At 46.3% G+C, this 18,678-nt stretch overlaps 1 protein-coding gene across 1 annotated transcript; it reads left to right on the top strand.

The window, feature by feature from the left end:
• Positions 1-295: 295 nt before the first annotated feature.
• alg6 (ALG6 alpha-1,3-glucosyltransferase) lies at positions 296-18,267 on the top strand. Its single transcript, XM_086161936.1, has 14 exons — positions 296-427; positions 602-686; positions 1,453-1,542; positions 2,027-2,115; positions 2,199-2,281; positions 2,425-2,492; positions 2,672-2,854; positions 5,170-5,305; positions 9,654-9,739; positions 11,521-11,605; positions 11,730-11,800; positions 12,465-12,533; positions 14,909-15,101; positions 17,042-18,267. Exons 1-14 carry the CDS (start codon positions 346-348, stop codon positions 17,237-17,239), a joined length of 1,518 nt encoding a protein of 505 aa, XP_086018062.1. The 5' UTR covers positions 296-345; the 3' UTR covers positions 17,240-18,267.
• Positions 18,268-18,678: the final 411 nt, after the last annotated feature.

Below are 18,678 nucleotides of genomic sequence, written 5' to 3'. Positions count from 1 at the left end.
TTTATGATTTACTCCATCTTTCAATTTATTTATACATAAACAGTAGCAGGAGGGGGGAGAGTCACTATGCAAATTATACAAATCATATTAAATCAATCCGTCAGTCTATCCGTCACCGACCCGCGGGAATACCGTGCAGATTGTCAAACGGATGAAAATCCTCCGACTGTCCCTGAACGTCTCACGGCCCTCGAATCATACGTCATCGCACATTGGCCAATGAGAACACGCAACGAAGCAGTCTATGGTGACGTACCCGGAAATGCATACAGAGCACTTTTTCCACATTGAACCACATTACTCGCGTTTTTTTGTTCTGATAAGCTAATTTTAAAGCGCAAAGTTATGCAAACGTGGAGTCTCGTTTCCATTTCCGTGTTGCTCGGGGTCGTGGTGAGATGGGGCGTGTCTTTGAATTCTTATTCGGGTAAGAAACGCACCTTTAACACACAATTATCGCTACCTCTTGTGACTCCCCCTGTGCAATTCTCGCTGCAAAGTCACTTGAGTTTTGTATTTAGCGCCATTCGTCTATTCCCAGTGTAACAATAGCCGCTTTACTTTCCCAGAGATCAGACTAACAGGCTGTTTTCCCCTCCAGGAGCTGGGAAGCCACCCATGTTTGGCGACTATGAAGCACAAAGACACTGGCAAGAAGTGACCTACAACCTCCCAGTGCGAGAATGGTCAGTCTGAAGGTGTCCAAAAGCAACTCAGTCCGGTCCTGAGTCCTTCACAGAAAAAATAATCTTAATTTTAAACATCAACAACCCTGAGGAAAATAGTGGCACACTGTGATACGTGGCAGTCTAGCATTTTACTCTGAAAATTGTCCCACCTGTGGAGGATTGTAAGGATCTTGGGGAGTGCCCTTATCGTGGACTTCTGCTTAAAATACGAATGGCATTATCCAACACAGCAATGATGCTTACACTAAAAAGCTGATCGACGGGAAGAAAACTGCATTTTATTATTTAGTTTTTACTCTGACTTGATATCCCAGCTTGTGTCCAGTGATCTAGTGTCCACTAAAATCCTTTTGGACCGTTGGTGTGCAAAAATCAAACCCATTTGTCAAAGGATCTCTTATATAACCTCCGTCCACGTCATCAGATAAACACCCGTGGTTTGTTTTGTTCACAGATAAATGGATTCTGGCCACAGTCCCAACATGTGGTCGATATATCAATGCAATAATCAGAACCAATGTTGAAGTAATTCAATAAATCACATTGTAGTCCAAAAGAAGTCTGGTACAAATATTTGTGGCTCACCTAAAAATAATACCCCAAATCTTGCTAAAGCCATCTTATTCTGCAGGGCATTTCAGACACGGAACATGCGGAATTCATCGTTATCGTGAACATTACGATCACCAGGACTAAAGTTTGCAAAGTATTTGGCAATTGTTGTTGCTAATAATAAACGCATATAACTATCCCGCTCTTCCAGGTACTTCAATACCACTGACAATGACTTGAACTACTGGGGACTTGACTATCCTCCGCTCACTGCCTATCACAGCCTGATCTGTGCTCACGTGTAAGTGCACTGTTACCTGACTATAACACATAAATGAAATGTGCGAATTAAACATCATTAAATATACAGCTGTGCGTGCCCCCCCCAGATTCGTATTCTTGTGCCGTGACTGAGATCAAATGCTCGAATCCCAGAGGTTTGTTCTGGAATCCGACTTATTACTGCATTAGATAAGCACAAGTACTTTTCTTATCGCCTCCAGATATTCTGTGTTTCTGCTATTTCACTGGTTAAAGGGAGCTCTCAGAGAACGGGACAAAATGAATATATGTCACTTCATAAGCCAGCACTACAGTCTGGTTTTCAAATCCAGGATAAAGGCTTCTCCGGGTTTATGAAGTCACTGGATGTCACCTGTAAATGCCCTCATGCCCTTCTAAACGTGTCACAAAAATCCTTTTTTGTATTATGAGTATCCGTGTTTGTGTAATGAGTATCATCGTATAACCACAATGACCAAACCATGTTCCCTTTTCTCCCACAGAGCAAAAATGATAAACCCCGAGTGGGTGGAGCTGCATAAATCCAGAGGGTACGAGAGTCCGAGGCACAAGTTGTTCATGAGAACGACAGGTATGTGTCGCTCTTTCCATCTGCGTCGTCTTTGCGTGATCAGATTCCATTTGCAAAAGAGCCGAATGTTTTCTCCCTGTCAGTGCTGGTGGCCGATTTGCTGATCTACATCCCCGCTGTGGTTCTGTACTGTTTGCTCCTGATTGATGGATCCTCTAAGAAAAAGGTGCCCACAACACACACACACACACATACACACACACACACACACACACACACACACACACACACACACACACACACACACACACTCATTCTGAACGTGATTGTTGCTATGACACCGTGTTTTTGTCATTTTCGTCCTCCCAGGTTTGCACTCTGCTCTGCTTCCTGCTCTACCCCGGGCTGATCCTCATAGACTACGGACATTTCCAGTATCCTTCATGCACGGCTGCAGTTGTGGTTGTGGTGTGATTGGGGACAGAATGACATCCTGAGACATGAAGCCAAATCCGCAGAGAGCTTCTTCATCCTTTGTCATTTCTGATCAGCAACTTGTAGTATATGCTCTGAAAGCCATCCAACAATCAAACGTTAGCCTTAACAGTGTTGGGTACAACGCCGTCAGCCTGGGCTTTGCCCTGTGGGGCGTCCTGGCTCTGGGTCTGGGCTGGGATGCTCTGGGCTCCATAGCCTTCTGCTTGGCTCTCAACTACAAACAGATGGAACTGTACCACGCTCTGCCCTTCTTCTGCTACCTCCTGGGAAAGTCTCTCAAACAGGGCCTGACGGGCCGTGGGTGAGTCTGTCACACTCTTTATTTGCTCGATTTCTTCCGATTCTCTTTTTTGCTATTTTGACACGCACTGGCAGAATAACACTTAGCGGTTTTAAAATACAAAAGTATAGAATGATATTACATTTCACGCTATCTATTGTTGGAGAAAATGTTGCAAACGTTAATTCATCTATTGATTTGTCATTTACACCGCTTACCCTGCAGTCAGGAGTGCGAGGGGAATGGAGCCAGCTATCCCAGCGCTCATTGGGCATGAGCCGGGGTTTACCCTGGGACTGGCCTATCACAGGGCAGCATATTGAGACATGCAACCATTCACCCTCTCATGAGATTTGATAGACTTTATGTATCCCACGATGGGGAAACTCAATTGCCACCGCAGCATTACAGGGGATAAGAGTGCGCAAATAGTAATAAAAGAAGATTAATTCAGGCTACAGATACAAATAAGCCAAGGCAATAGTCACACTAGAGTACAAAATCTGAAAATATAAAAGAAGAGATCAAAGAAATGCCTTGTGCAGGGAGTGGTTACAGGATATCAGAATCAGAATTGCTTTATTCACCAAGTAATTTTGCAACAACAAGGAATTTGCTTCGGTTAACGGTGCGAAACAGACAACATGTAACAGGCGAGTTTACGAACAAAACAGCACGCACAGCAGCCATACGCGGCGCCATTTTGGATGTATATATCAAGTGAACAGTGAACATGATGTGCATCATAAGAAATGAAACGGTAATTGGTGAGGTGTCTTGGAGAATGTATAATTAGAGTATGAATATAAATATTGTACATTTTTATTTTTATTTTTAAACATGGACACACACACACACACACGCACACACACATACTGGAGATGATTAATTATGTGAAAGGGGGAAAAAGTAAACAACAACCAGAGAAGAGCAACTGGATTTTCACGCTTCCGCCCGTCGCAGTCACGGCTTCAGTTACAAAATATTCCCAGCCTGGCTCATAAATCAAGAGGAGCCGTGTCCGTGTATGTGTGTCCATGTGTGTGTCTATGAAATCATACACTCTTTCCAATATATTGCTTTGTCATCCTGTCAACCGGCGCTCAAAGCAGATATGCGATGTCCGTCAGTGAGACGGTTGTTCTCCGGGGTGCTACAGAGTGATTGAGGTAATCAGGCTATCTGCCGTTACTTGTGGGCCCGGTGTCTGTTTATCTAGTAACAATGTACCAGGGGTATGTGGTAGCAAATGCAGAGGCGGATTAGAAGGGCCGGTGGGAAGATATGTCCAGATGACACTCTCGCCTTGCCCAAACTCCTCAGCTATGCCTGCGTGCGCGACTTAGCCGGCAGCCTCGCAGCTACAGCTGACAAGAAAGACTGACCTCCACCGAAGACATTCAGCTGAGGCATGGCTTTCACCGCATTCCCCAACACGCGGGTCAAACGCCGGATTTAGCGCTCGCAGATAGGACATCGTAAGTGGGATAAGAATAGTGAAAGCGATGATACCGAGAGGCGCGTTTTTATAAGCGAGCGGTTTTGAGTCCCGGGATATCAAAAGTATCTAACGATCGTGTACGTTGGACACGCGGAGACATGCGATTGGATTCGGATACCTGCAAATGCGCCAATGTCAAAAGATGTCAGGTTAACATTTGGACGCAATAACGCCATGTTAACGACATCTGTCATCGGAGGCTAAATCAAGTGACGGGCATTTAGATGTTCTGACGTTGACATCAGCGCCTGCATTCAACCCCATCATCAACGCGCCAACAGCAGCGCTGCCCGGCGACCATCTTGTAGGAATGCACAACTTTACATTTAAATATTACCCGGGCTCCTTATTCTGTCATATAACATCATTAATACACCACAGGCTTCTCCCACTCGCGTATATTCACATATATTCAATATCCAAACTAAGGCCTCAAAAACCGTGTGACGCAAACCGAAACCACCTTTATTTAATTTCTCCCGACCTTACAGGTGGTCTTGTCAAGTTGTAGCTCTGCTGAATGCTGATTGACAAGATATTTTTATTGAAGGGTCGGCGCAGCGGTTAGTGCTTCCAATGAGCTCTTTTGATAGTGAATGTTTTTTTGTTTTTTTTTTTTATATAAAAGAATAAAAAAAGTGTGATTTGACAATGTGAAAATGTCAACTTTATTTATATTTTTTACTTTACGAGGCCTTGTAATGACACCTTGCCCACGTGTCTGCATGTTTAACTGGAGAAATTGCCAAGATATTTCGAGTTTTACAAAAAGAAATGTAAGTATTTCAGCTGTATCTGACAGTGTGTGTGTGTGTGTGCATGTGTGCGAGTGCAGGCTGCTTCTGCTGGTGAGAGTTGGTGCAGCAGTGTTGGTGACCTTTACCCTCTGCTGGCTGCCCTTCCTGTCTGACCCCAACCAGGCCTCACAGGTGCTCAGGAGAATCTTTCCCGTGGCCCGCGGTTTATTTGAGGTAACTCTTAAAATGAAACGCCGTCCTCGCCTTGCTCTTACAAAACAAAAAACACAACATTTGCACCGTCGTCTAAGAATAGTCACGCGCAACTTGTAATTCAAACGTTATCTGCAGCAACATGTGGTGGAGGATAATACCTGGAACACATAGGCTAGCCTGGAGATTATAGCAGAGGATCACATGTACACTTCCTGCCTACACTTCCATTTATCTTGCCCTTGAGGTGGTGCCGAGGGTAAAACCTCCCACCCTCATAAATATATATATTTACAGTATATCTGCATATAGATACACTGTATACCAGTGTGGTTGGCAAGAATGTGAGAAATGGCGGAGAAAGCCGAGAATAAATGTGACGGAATTTCCATCAATTTCCAACATAAATTAATGAAGCTTGACTCAAGCCAATGGGTTCTTTATGCCCGTGGAAAATGTACACAACGCCGCGTGTTCCTCTGCCATCGGCCGACAGAGAAGCTATTGAATGCGCGCACGCCCTCAAGCCTGTTGCTGTAAAGGGTTTCAATAACCCAAGATCTTTTTTTCTTGCGCTGATTTGCGGCTGTTCTTTAAAAATTGCTGACCGACGGTAATAAAAGGGTCGGTCACGGACATCTAGCTAGTCAGTAACCCCGATCCAGGCTCACCACAACACTTAGAATCATGACTTGTGACACTGCACGGGGGGGTGGGGTGGGGGTTGGCGTTATAAAACACCTTGTTGTTTTATTTACGCTCAAATGTGCACGGTGATCAATTGTGTTCCAGGCGCTGACATTTTATTTTCCAAGAACATTAAGTCCTAATTTCATGGGAGTTAAAACATTTATAGCTAGATGCTTTAATGCTTTATGAAAGTCAGGCGCGCCCTGACTTTCCTCGTGCCCTCCACACTGTTCCATACTCTCAGCATGGCGAACACCCTTATATCCGCCGGTGCTTAGCCGCTCGGAAATGGATACGCCGCAGGATCAGAGAAAACGGAGGAATAAAATCTGGAAAAGGTCAGGAGATCAGCTGCGTCCTATCCCCGGGAGGTGCTCGGGGTTTGACGTGCAGATATAAATCTTAGCTAATTTATGACCTCAGCGTTTCCAGCACTTCACGGCGCAGTTATGTCGCGGTAAACCGGACCGGTGACGGGGCCAGCTCTGAATATCGCGGCGCATCCGGGAGGGAGGTTGGATTCGTACGTACACGCAGGTGTTACAATGACATTAATGGAGAGCCTCTCGCCGAGACACAAGTTTACACATACACACACACACAATTAATTGCTGTCAGTCAGTCCTCGCTTTACACAGGGCTGGAATATGATATTAATTAAAAGGCAATGGATACTGGACGGTGATAAAGAGTACTTCCGTCGCTGGAAGGGTTGGCCGAGGTAAAGTAACTGTGTGTGGCACGCGTGTCATAGGTTTCCCTTTAAGGGATCATCTGGTCCCTGTCCTCAAGGTGGCAACCACCTCGAGGTGTCATGGATGTAAGAGGTAATTGAAAAATCTAGCCGGGTTGGGGGGGGGGACTGTCGGCCAATGGTCGCGCTCGCCACGGCGCTGGATTTGCTCAGCGATATGATGCAAACATAATACGGCGGGTGTGAGAGACACTATAGCCCTGTGTGACGACAGCACGGGGCCTGCCGGGGCGCGCTGTTCCGCACTAATTGTGAAACTGTGCACGTAAGCGTTAGCTTTGGGACGAGGGGACGGGGAAGGGGTGGTTGTAAGTTTACCCGCCGGGCGGCATTCTGCCGTCTCGGGTTGCCGCCGGTTTACAAATACAGCACCAAATGCTCCCCCCGAGGGAAATTTTTGCGTTTGCCAGATGAGACGTTCACGCGTCGCCCCCCCGGGGACATTCCCGGTAGCGGTTATTTGCAGGGGCGGCGAGGACGGGCCGAAACGCGGGGATGCGGCTGAGACAACACAACGCTTGGTGGCGGATTGCTGAGTTGGCGGACAGTTAGAGCCGCGCCGCGAGCAGCTGCGGCGCAGAAGACAACAGGAACAGGACGCCCCGCCCCGAGGCCTTCCTCGGCACGCGCTAAGCTAACCGCTAAGCAAGATACTAACTAACATCGCAGCATTTATTAATACTGACATCCAACAGAGTTGGGCACACACGAGGAGCTAAAAGTTGTAAGCTTCTGGAGGGAAATCCGATGAAACTTTTATGAATCCACAGTCATTTATAGCTTGCAGGTAATTGGGATAAATATAACCCGGCGAGAATGTGTTATTTCTTTCTTCGATCTGTTTAATTTGTTAACTTCTTGGACTAATATTGAAAGATTTGCCTCCGGGCTATTCGCTATAATTAGCCAATGTTATGTATATATGAAGTGGTTTTCACACGGGACTGGAAATACCTAATCAGCTCTGACCGTCACCATTAGACACAGCTCCCAGCGGCCACGCCTCGCTCCTCGGCTTGACCTCCGACCCCCGGCATCCTCAAGTTTACAAATAAGTCCCGTGCTATTTCTGACCGGGGTCGTAAATTCATAATCGAGGGTCTCACACACACACACACACGCGTGCGTACACACACACACACACACACACACACACACACACACACACACACCTCGGAGCTGTCTTGTGCAAATGTCATCCCGGAATGCCCCGAGGAATTTTTATTGCTCATTCAGCAGGGAAATAATTAGTTGCAGCAATTACAGTTATTTGCCAATTTCAGCTTTTTGTATGCACTTAAATACATGTGATAAACAGTTAACAGTGTTACTGCAAGGAATATATATTTATAATGTATTTGCAACTGTGAGCTATTTGCAAATAAGGGTGAGCACACAAACTGATGATAATATTATTCCAGTTGATCATTTGAGAGCATGTTTTCACGGCAGGGGTTGTAATTGCTCGCAAATGAAATCAAAAATGTTAAGTGTTATTAGAAACACTGGAGCGCAGCATATCCTGGAGTTTGATGGGTGATCATAATCGTACAGTGGACCCTCACTTTTCCTTACAAAGTAAAAAAGTGAAAGTAGACGTGATCATTTTGATTGTATTTACAGATATATTAACACTCAACCCTTTACAAACCTCCTGGCACATACTGGCATTTTTTTTCCTTCAGAAACATGGTTATAGGCAGTTGCCGCCTCTGCTTTTTTTTCCTGGTTGAAAACAGTTTTATAAACCGCCACGGCCCCGTCGATCACGGACCGACCGAACTGTGTCGTCGTCCTTGATCTTGCGATATATTTGGCAGGGCTTTTGCGGCGTTTGTCATAGCAGCGAGTTGTTCGAGCGCGAGACCGGTCTCTTCGATTTCTTCTTCTTCCTTGCCGACAGACTTCATCATCTTGAGTTTGTATTTTATTATTTTATAAAATAAATTTTTACTATATTTTTACTGTTTTTTTTTTCTTGTCTTACGCTAGAATGTGGCTATTTCATCATGGAAAAAAAATCTAAACTGCAAAATAACACTAAAGAATGATAAATTGCGAGAACCGAATCACACAAAAAATCTGCAAAGTAGCGAGGGTCCACTGTTTTGATAATGGGCCGGTGCTTCTTTTCTGTTTTGATAACTGAAATGCCAGGGTGTCAAAACCATTTTGGTCTGGGGGCCACATACAGCCTAATTTGATGTCAAGGGGGCCAGACCAGTAAATTACAGAGAAGTAACAAAAGGTCCTACTTTTTCCTTTGTTTTAGTGTAAAGGAGGTAAACAGGTAAATTATAAAAATGTTTATATGTTATAAACTGTTCCTCTAAAAAGTACATGATGAATTAATATTAAAAATGATTATTAAAAAATAATTGGTGAAATTACACCCTAGAAGTATTGTTGAGTTAAAAGACAAAATCTTGTCACTGTGGGAAAATTTCCCACTAGAATTTATTAGAAAATTGATTATTAGCATGTATAAGAGAAGGTATAATGTTTACAAGGCTAATGGTGGCTATTCTGGTTATTAAATCAACCTTTTTAATTTTGCCAGCTTTTGTGTTTTTTTATAGAAATAAGAAAAGATCGTTTTAACACTGTCACAAGACCTTGTTTCATCAAAAAATCATTTTGTTTTCAAATTTTGAAACAAATTATAAATTGCAAAGTTCCTTTTTTTATTTTTTACTTGCCCAATTTTTTTCGAAACCCACTGTATAAAACCCCCAGATACATGTGAGAAAAAAACGTACAGGCCGCATTAACACAAAGATTTGATTTCAGCCAGGGGGCCACAAAATATTGTCCCGAGGGCCGCAATCGGCCCGCGGGCCTATTTGCCCGAGACCCCTGCTGAAATGAATGTGACAAGTGGATGGACGTTCCTCACGGAAGCGATCGGTCTGCTCGTGTGTGCAGGATAAGGTGGCCAACGCCTGGTGCAGCTTGAACTCCCTGATAAAGATCAGATCCATCCTGTCCGCTGACTCCCAGCTCCACCTCAGGTAATCCTCCACCTCCATCATACTGCTGTGTCTATCCTCTCTCCGTCCTTCCTTCTTTCTGTCTTCCTGCCCCCCTCCTCCGATCTCTTGTCCTCTCGTTTCCTCGGAAAGCAGGGCTCGTCCAGGAATCGAGGCTGTGTGCAAAACCAGACCATCCCTTGAGGAAACATCTTGTGAGGAGCTTCTGCACATGAAGTCACACTTGTTTTTAGAAGTTATGAGAAGCCGTATGGCCCAGGGAGCTGCCGAAGCATGTGTCATATACAGAGATAACAAGGCAACCCAATGGAAACATTTCTTCGGTCAAACAGGAAGCTGAAACGCGGAGTCAGAGTTTATTGATTAATATGCTGAAATGATACATCCATAAAAGAAATTACCAAAGTGGACGCCTGGCGAGAAGCTGCGGTCGATGATGCCACGCACCCCTGTGAACCTGACCAATGAGAGCCAATTGGAGGCTACTCTTATGCACTGTGAGTGCAGACGGAATCGGTAGAGTGACAGGAATGAGAGAAGAGCATCATGGGATCTCCCTTAGTGAGTTACTTTGGCAGCAGAACTAGCTACTAGCCTAGCAAACCCTAGGTTTTCGTAAGAACTAAGGTTTTACCAGTGGGGCATTCCTTCACACTCATCCACAGAACATCCCGACAAGTGTTTGGGTGTCACTCGAACCAAAACGAAAGGTCCCGTATGGTTGGTCGCTGTGAGAAAATACAATATCTATATCCATATATATATATATATCAGTGTGTGTGTATATGTATATATATACACTGATGTAACAGCTGTGTTCACGGTGGATCATGGCTCATTAACCCCGCATGTTAAATGTCGGGGTTCTATGTTCACAATATTCTAGCCCGTGAAGTCGGGGGACAGAATTGGACGGTCACTTACGACAAATGAGAAGCAAGATTTGTCTTTGTGGCGGAGGGGTCGCTAACCAGCTAGGCTCCAAGCTTAAGGGACATCTCAAACATTTGATGAAAGTATTGTTATTTGCAAAGGGTAATATCATTAAAACACATGCAGTCTTTGAAGGAGTCGTCAATCTGAAAAACGCCATCAGGGAGCTTCTACTGTCTGATCACTCTCCCCGTGTCTTCTAGAATTGCGCTCTTTGCCTTCACACACTCTCTTTACATGCCAGAGGTCTCAACACATTCAGTCAGTGACAGGTGACAATTGAAGGGTTAAACTACATGTGTCAAACTCAAGGCCTGCGGGCCGAATGTGGCCTGCCATGTCATTTTATGCGGCCCGCAAGAACATCTTAAAAGGTCAAACGCATGCAAGTGTCGGTTGTCGAAGAGTACATTCTACAAATGCGGAGCTAAGTATGCTAAAGTTAGCCTTCCAGAAAAACAAATTGTCCAAAATGTTGCACATGCATTTTCATAGAAGCCGTCAACATGCTTACTGTCAGAGTTCTGCATCATGTGTTTTCTGGGACGCTTAGCCAGAAGGTACCTGGTTGGATTACCACCATTCTGTGTGGAGTCTCCATGTTCTCGTTCTCTGCGTTCCCCCCACGGTCCAAACACATGCTGGAGGTGCAGTGGAGACTCTTCATTGTCCAGAACATGCGAATGGTCAGATGTCTCTACATGTGGACCTGTGATAGGTCCAACCACGCCTATCGCCCAATCACATTGTCCCGTGTCCCTGACTGGTATACATGATGAATATTTCCCGCCATCTTCATCGGGACTGGCTGTTTGTCAGCTCATGTCCATAGAAAATGCCACTTGCATTCTGTTTTTGGTTCTTTCCAGTTTGGCCTGCACCCTTCTCGCCGTCCTGCCATCCTCCATCAGACTGTTGACCAAGCCGACCTTCTGGCAGTTCAAAGTGGCTCTGGTGAGTGAACGCAGCCTCTCGTATCTCCTGCCATGTGACACTGATCAATCCAGACCGGTTTGTCTTTTTCCTATCACTCGCTCTGTTTTTGGGTTAATTTTGCCTCAAACTCTGTCTTGCTCAGGTGAACTCTTCCCTGGCCTTTTTCCTCTTCTCCTTCCAAGTCCACGAGAAGTCCGTCCTCCTGGCGTCGCTGTGAGTTTAAATCCGCGTCCGTGGCGTCGAGTACGATCTTCTCTTTCCACCTCTTGGTCCGCTTCAGGTATTGATTGGTTCCCGCTCAGAAAGGACAGGACGCGTCTCCCGTCCAGCAGCCTAGTTATGATTGGAATACGTTTGTAAAACTGACGCTGTCCACGTGCCGCACACTCAAAATCTATTAGAGGGCAATTTTGCTAAATGAGAGCTCCGCCGTCACACTGCCAACTTCCATTGTCACTAATATCCAAGTGCGTCATATCTATCAAGCTGAATGAATGCATGAAGATGAGCTGGTCCGGGGTTCATTACCATTTAGACTCCACAGCGCGGGATTTGGTGCCGAGATCTGAGCTCATCTATTAATCTAGATTAGGGAAGATTGTTTCTTTATTAACTATTGAGTTCTATCTCCCACTAGGCCCCCCCACTGAATCAATTGGTAATGCATGTCTGGGGATTAAGGCAGAATGGCAGAAAGCAGCAGCGGGGCGTTGTTTGTGCAGGATCAATTATCGGGCTGCAGCAGGATCGGAAAAGAGCGCTAGCTGTAATTATGGGCCTTCCTCGGAGCCGTCGAGCGCACCGCTAGCGCCCGTGCTGAAAAATTCAACGTTCGTACGTGGCGGCGCCCGCTGACATACAGATTTCTTCCCCCCAGAGCCGTCTGCCTCGTGCTCAGCGACGTTCCCCTCATCGCCATCTGGTTCCTGCAGGCGTCGACGTTCAGGTAAGACGACGAGGCTTCGTTTTGTCGTTTTTACGCTCTATCTCAGGGGTCCGCAAGCTTTACCGCTCAAAGAGCCGTTGGCGCCGTTTCCTCACTGTAAAGACGACACCGGGAGCCACGCGGCATATAACGTTATACACACTGCTCAAAAAAATAAAGGAAACACAAAAATAGCATATCCCAGATCTGAGGGAGTGAAATAATCTTATGAAATACTTTGTTCTTTACATAGTTGAATGTGCCGACAACAAAATCACACAAAAATGATCAATGGAAATCAAATGTTTGAACCAATGGAGGTCTGGATTTGGATTTTAAAGTGAAAAACACACTACAGGCTGATCCAATGTCCTTAAAACAAGTCAAAATGAATCAGTGTTGCTTCCTAAGTGGACAGTTTGATTTCACACAAGTGTGATTGACTTAGAGTTACATTGTTTTGTTTAAGTGTTCCCTTATTTTTTGAGCAGTATATATATATATATTTTTTTTTGCCTTTATGCTATGTATGCAAATGCACTGTAGACAGCAAAGTAGGAATTTCACTGTCCAGGGAAATGGCTTTCTACACTGTGCACGTGAAAATAAATGTATACTGCAGAGAAAACAAAATGACATTTTCTCCATGCAACTGAAAATTTTGAAGACATTTGGTTGAAGGTTACTTTTAAGAAAAATACTCCATGACTGAATGATCCATCGGCAGAAAAAACAAAAATGCCGTCCTTTTACTGGCGCGTGCAGTCGTTTATTAAGAGCGCCAAAAATATTTTAACACGTTTCATTGAGATGTCACAAGAGCTTCACATTTAAAAATGAACAAATTAAAATAAAATACATTTTAATTAAATACTAGCCGCGGGGAGCCGTGGGTTGGCGACCCCTGCTCTATGTGTCTTTATAAAGTAAAGTTATTTTATTGACTTTAAAAGACAATGCGCCCATCCCTATCTGCCCCAAGACAGCGAGGCATTTGAATTTCTATTTGCTAGAATGGCAGGAATGGAAAGAAAAAAAAAACCAAAAATGTCAAAACGTCAGCCATGGCTGTCACTAGGATTTGAATATCTTCACTTGAAGATGTTTAACCCCTCATCCCAGAAGCTTCTGCAGAAGCTCTTTAGGAAGCCTTCACGTGAAGAAATTCAAGTCCAGGTGCCACGACAAGAGCAGACACGAGCTGGTTCTTTAATACTCCGTAGAGCGCACGTGAGGGCCGTGATGTTTGCCGACGACACTGTGATGCTCAGTCAGAGCAGGTGAGGGAACATCTAGAGGCGGAGAAAAGCGTCAGGTGTGATGTAAGATTATCAGAAAGGTGGAGAAGATGGAGGTGAAGAGTAGCAACGGTGTCTGGTTGGAGACACTGAGGAGAAGCAGAGATGAAGATGTGGAGATTATGAATAGAGGTGAAGAGGACAGGGAGTTAGTTGGTTAGATGGAGGCAGATGATTGGCTGTGGTGACCTCAAGAAGTTTAAGCACCAGTCTGTTCTTGAATCCTCGGCTTCAAATCAGAACCTCCACTGTCACGTGCAACTTCTGAAGGCCGTGCAGGTCATTCAAAGCTCGGTGTCTTTCAAGAGCACAATTGTGCGGCTTAGTGTTGCAGGAATGCCTGCCAAAGTCAACACAACCTGCAAGTCCAAGCACTGGGCAAAGAGAACCCGTCCTCTTCATCATTCCTACTTCACTCGTAAACATTAAGAGTGACCCGACAGCCGTTCACGTGCATGCGTGTGTGTGGGGGGGTGGGGGGTGGGGGGTTTAAGGTAGAAGACAAGTAGCGTAGCGAATGCTTCATCTAACTTTCACCAGCTGTCGTTAAATTCTTCCGGCAGCTCTAATTGTTGTGCGTGTGGTTTAGTATAAGGATATGTGGGGATTATGTGGCATAGCCGGCGTGCCTGCCGCTTGAGAGCGCGTTGTTTGGGAACAGGAGGTCATTCTGGAGTCTCCGTACAGTCCGTGCGTTTTCTCCCCACCGGATTTAAAAAGGAAAAAACGCCGTTTGTTACCACAATTAGGCAAAATGGATCCTCATGCCACGGCCGTTTGGAAAAGGCACACACCTCGGACTGTGTGCCGCAAACGGATTAGCTATGTATTTCTAAAAAATGTTCAACATTTATCCGCTGACTTGCGCGTTATTGTTTGACCCGACGACCGGAATGAGTGCGCGATTGTGTGTTTTTTTGTTTTGTTTTTCACAAGCCGGTGCGATTTACTGTGAGTCAACTGTTGTTCTTGTCTGTTTTCCCCCGTCGCTCAACTAAGACGCACGCGCAAACAGGTGGACGACGAATGAAAATCCATGATTGGTGTCGTCCGTCAGCTATCTTTTGATGCTGATGTCCTGGTGCTGCTTCTCCACAGCATGCTGCCGCTGCTCCTGAAGGACGGCCTCCTGATCCCCTACGCCGTGACCTCGCTGGCCTTTCTCTTCTTCGCCACCAGCCTGCTGTCGGCTCTGGAGCGCTGCTCGGAGGCCGAGCTGCGGCTGGGGTTCTACCGGACGCTGCTGCCTTGCCTGCCGGGAGCAGACCTGGGCCTGCTGGTGCGGTGGAAGGTCAGTATCGGACGCCGGGATTTCCCTAGCAAGGGCTGTTCCTGCCGGAAGCCCAGTTTTAAAAGCAATCCTGCTCATGAGATACCCCTCAGAGGTGTTTCAAAGGCTCGCAGAGGAACATCTACATTCTGGCCAGAATAAGTGCAGAGTTAGCTAACGGCTAACAGGGTTCTTCGCCATCGAAGCAGTGCAGGGAGAAGATAAAACACTCCCATCATCTGATAGCCCATGGTTATGATTCCATGAACACTGTGGCGGTTTCCACCTCCTTGTCGTCGTATTCTTCTTCTTATTCTTGGGCGGTTTGGTTTGGAGTGTGGAGCTTCAATGTGCACTGTGTCACACCGTGACACCGCTCCTTCCTGGAAGCCAACTGGAGCTGGACACTTCTTGGAAGTGTTGTGTCTGGAAGCAGCTGATGTCTCCAGTGCTTTGCCGAGACGTTGCAGCACTTGCTTTCCACGCAAGCAGCCTTTGTTTGGCCGCAACTCCTCGTGAGATGGATGGATGGTGACTCTGTCGGTGGGTTTCTGAGAGGACGTCATGAAGACAAGTGAGGGATGCAAGGCTAACAGTGCTAACCCGGAGCTGACGGGGGATAAATAAATCGATAATGTCAATTGAGTTCGAGCTTCCTCCCCGCAGCCAGAAGACCCCTGATTGGATTCCCACGGAGACGCGTGAATGGTCGTGTTTCTACTAGAGGCCCGTGATTGGCCGGTGAAGCCTGCCTGTCAGCCAATGACAGTATTGACGGTGGATGAATGATTGGATGTGATGGAACAGCCCATATGCTGTTGCTTTACAGGAAGTTGTTTTAAGTGAAGACCTCCGACCCAGTGGCGGTTCACGCCGCCGTGGAGGCTTCAGCCTGCGCAGCTGATGCGTTTGTAAACCGCGAGCGCGTGAGAAGATCCGCCCAACTGTACAAATAAAGATCATGTACCACCGTAAGCTGTGTAAGCTGTCCGGGGATGAGAGCCGCTGCCAGGCCAAGAATTATTTATCACTTATTTAAGTTTCCACGGCGTCTGGAGTGGCCGCAGCGCCGCAACAGGGGGCACCGGTAGGGTGTCAGAGATTAAGAGAAGGTGTCTTTTTATAGTGCGCGTCATTAACACAGGTTTGCCTAGATATATTTATTTACACAAGCAGCATAAATAGCGGGTCCCGACGACGGCGATAGGGTTTCATGGCTTTGTGGGCGCGGGCAGCATGCATTTCCTCCGTCTTACTAACTTATCTCTGGCTCGTAAAGCCTAAATAGACACATAAATGATCTCACCGTCGTCTTCGGCGGTAAAAGAAGTTATTAGTTTGTTCGGCGGATCGCCGTCGCGGCCCGAAGTGCCCGCTTCTCGCCGTTTCCTTTCTTTTTTTTTCGCAGTGGTGCACCGGAATCAATCACGTCTGCCTCCGTGAAGCCGTCGGGCGGGAAGAAGCCCGTGACTGCCGTTCAAAATGTTTTTCTTATTCATCTGGACCCGAAGCCTCCGAGCCATAGAAGACATTCAATTGTTATTTTTCAGTTCCTCTAATCCGGCTAATTGATCTGGATGTGTAAAAATCGCCGCCCGCATAACAACCTCGATCCTCCTGCGTGCGGGTCTTCACCAGAGACACAAATCACAAATCACACTTGGAATCAGGTGATTCCGAGCAGAATAATCCAATCATCATAAAGGATTCGCCTGATTCATTTTGAGCAGGATATTTGTTTGTGAAAGGTCGTTCATCCCCTCGGTAAATGTTGAGATTTCTTTTATTTTTTATCTCTTAAACTAGAGTTGCCTCCTAAAAGGAGACGGGCAAGGTCATTTGTACATCGCGGGACGGCGTCCATGAACAGATAGAGCGCGGGTCGCTCCACGCCGCTTTAGCATGTTTTCTTGGAGTTCAAGCCGCAACGTAACCCGCCGTTCTGTCCGTCCCTGTTCTAGTTCCACGCCTGCCTTGCCGCCATGGGCTGCTTGAGCGCCGCCAGCGTCGCCGTCGTCCCGCCGCCGCACCTGCCCGACCTGTTCCCCGTGCTGGTGTCGGCGCTGGCCTTCCTGCATTTCCTGGGGGCGTTCGTATACTTCAACGCCGTCCAGTTGGGTCCACCGTCCAGCGGGAGGAGTCAGAAGAAGCAGAGCTGACGGGAGCCGCGTGGACTCGGAGGCACGATCGGCGGATTCGGAATCAGCCGCGTGAGCGTTGCATCGTCGTGGGACGACCGGACGATACGACTCCAAAACTCAGGGGAGATGCGGGACCAGTTCGCCGGACGTTCCTTACAATTAGCATTCAGACAAATACAGCCAGTCCTCAACTTCTGGTGGAATTCCATTCCTACGACGCGATTTTCTCCCAAAGTCTACAAAACAATACATCCCATTCCACGGTGTAGGATGGAGAGGCCTTGGAGGTGTAGGGTACGGGTGCTTACTCTCTACTTGCAAAAACGTCCCAGGCCAGGCTGCAAAAAAGCCATCTTCCCCTCCTCCAATATCTTCTTGTAACTTTGCTCCTGCATCTGTCGAGAAGCTTTCCTTTTCCTCCAAGCACTGCTGTCAGAAGTCTGACTTACGCTCGGGGAAAAAAAGTTTCCACAAGAAACGGCACAAGCGGATGTAGCACAGTCCACCATGGCGTAACAACCGAATGTAAACATCTTCCTGGTACAACGCCGCGTGGCTGACAACTTATTCGTCCGCGTCGCTCGCCAGCTCGTTCCCGCGCGAAATTTGTTTTCATGTCACTGTCACAGGTGTCACAATCATGACTTTCTTCATTAATTTACGGGAGATGGTGATGCAATCACGAAGCGCCGCAGGTGATGGGATGTCAAATATATATATATATATATAGATATCCATCACAAAACTCCTTTCTAGACCCCAACTTTTGGACCAATACAAATTCCAGTAGGATAATCTGGATGAGTTGCCATACTTTAGTTACTAGTTTAGTTACTAGTTTTAATCCCCCGTACCAGAAATTAGTCTGAGACGACCAGCTGTGATACCAAGAGTCTCTTTCTAATTGCAATCCTGGGATTTTACCGTCTGCCGGAGGAACCTGCTGCTGGGACGTTCTGCAGTTTTCCGCGTTTTTTTTTTCTTTACTTATCATCAAAGTTACTTTGCACAAACTTGAACATGAATAAAATGCGCCGCTGGCCTAAAGTGAATATCGGTTTTATCGCTGCATTGTTAAAACGATATGATTTGGAGCAGCTTCGCATAAACTGTCTACATTTACCGAGCGGTCCGCTCAATCACCCCTAACTGTCTGGCCGAGACGGAGCCAATAATTGGACCGAAATTATATCTTCAAAGCTTTTACTCAACATCATTAAATATTCATTCTGAGCCTCGCGCAGTGCCAGGGTCCCACACAGGGGTGCGGGGGGGGTCCAGACGTTTAAAACAAAGCCTGCGACAGGGCGGGCCTTAAAAAGCCCGATGGAAGGTGACATATCTGAACATAATGCTATAAAGTTGAAATACCACAGGAGGGAAAAAAAAAGGTGCGAGCAGCGTCTCACCTCCGCCTCCCTGGGAGTTAATGAGGAGCATAAAACCCCTCCATTACA

Source organism: Fistularia commersonii, chromosome 16, assembly GCF_037954325.1.
Source record: "Fistularia commersonii isolate RoL2024-O1a breed Wild chromosome 16, RoL_Fcom_v1.0, whole genome shotgun sequence".
NCBI lineage: Eukaryota > Metazoa > Chordata > Actinopteri > Syngnathiformes > Fistulariidae > Fistularia > Fistularia commersonii.
This window is presented reverse-complemented; position numbering and strand designations above follow the sequence as displayed.

Bases quoted from the DNA above. Each gene is read 5' to 3' on its own strand.
- alg6 (XM_086161936.1), top strand. From the start codon at position 346: ATGCAAACGTGGAGTCTCGTTTCCATTTCCGTGTTGCTCGGGGTCGTG. The intron at 2,493-2,671 runs TCCTTCATGCAC...CAGTGTTGGGTA, and splicing joins GACTACGGACATTTCCAGTA to CAACGCCGTCAGCCTGGGCT. The intron at 15,102-17,041 runs GTCAGTATCGGA...TCCCTGTTCTAG, and splicing joins GCCTGCTGGTGCGGTGGAAG to TTCCACGCCTGCCTTGCCGC.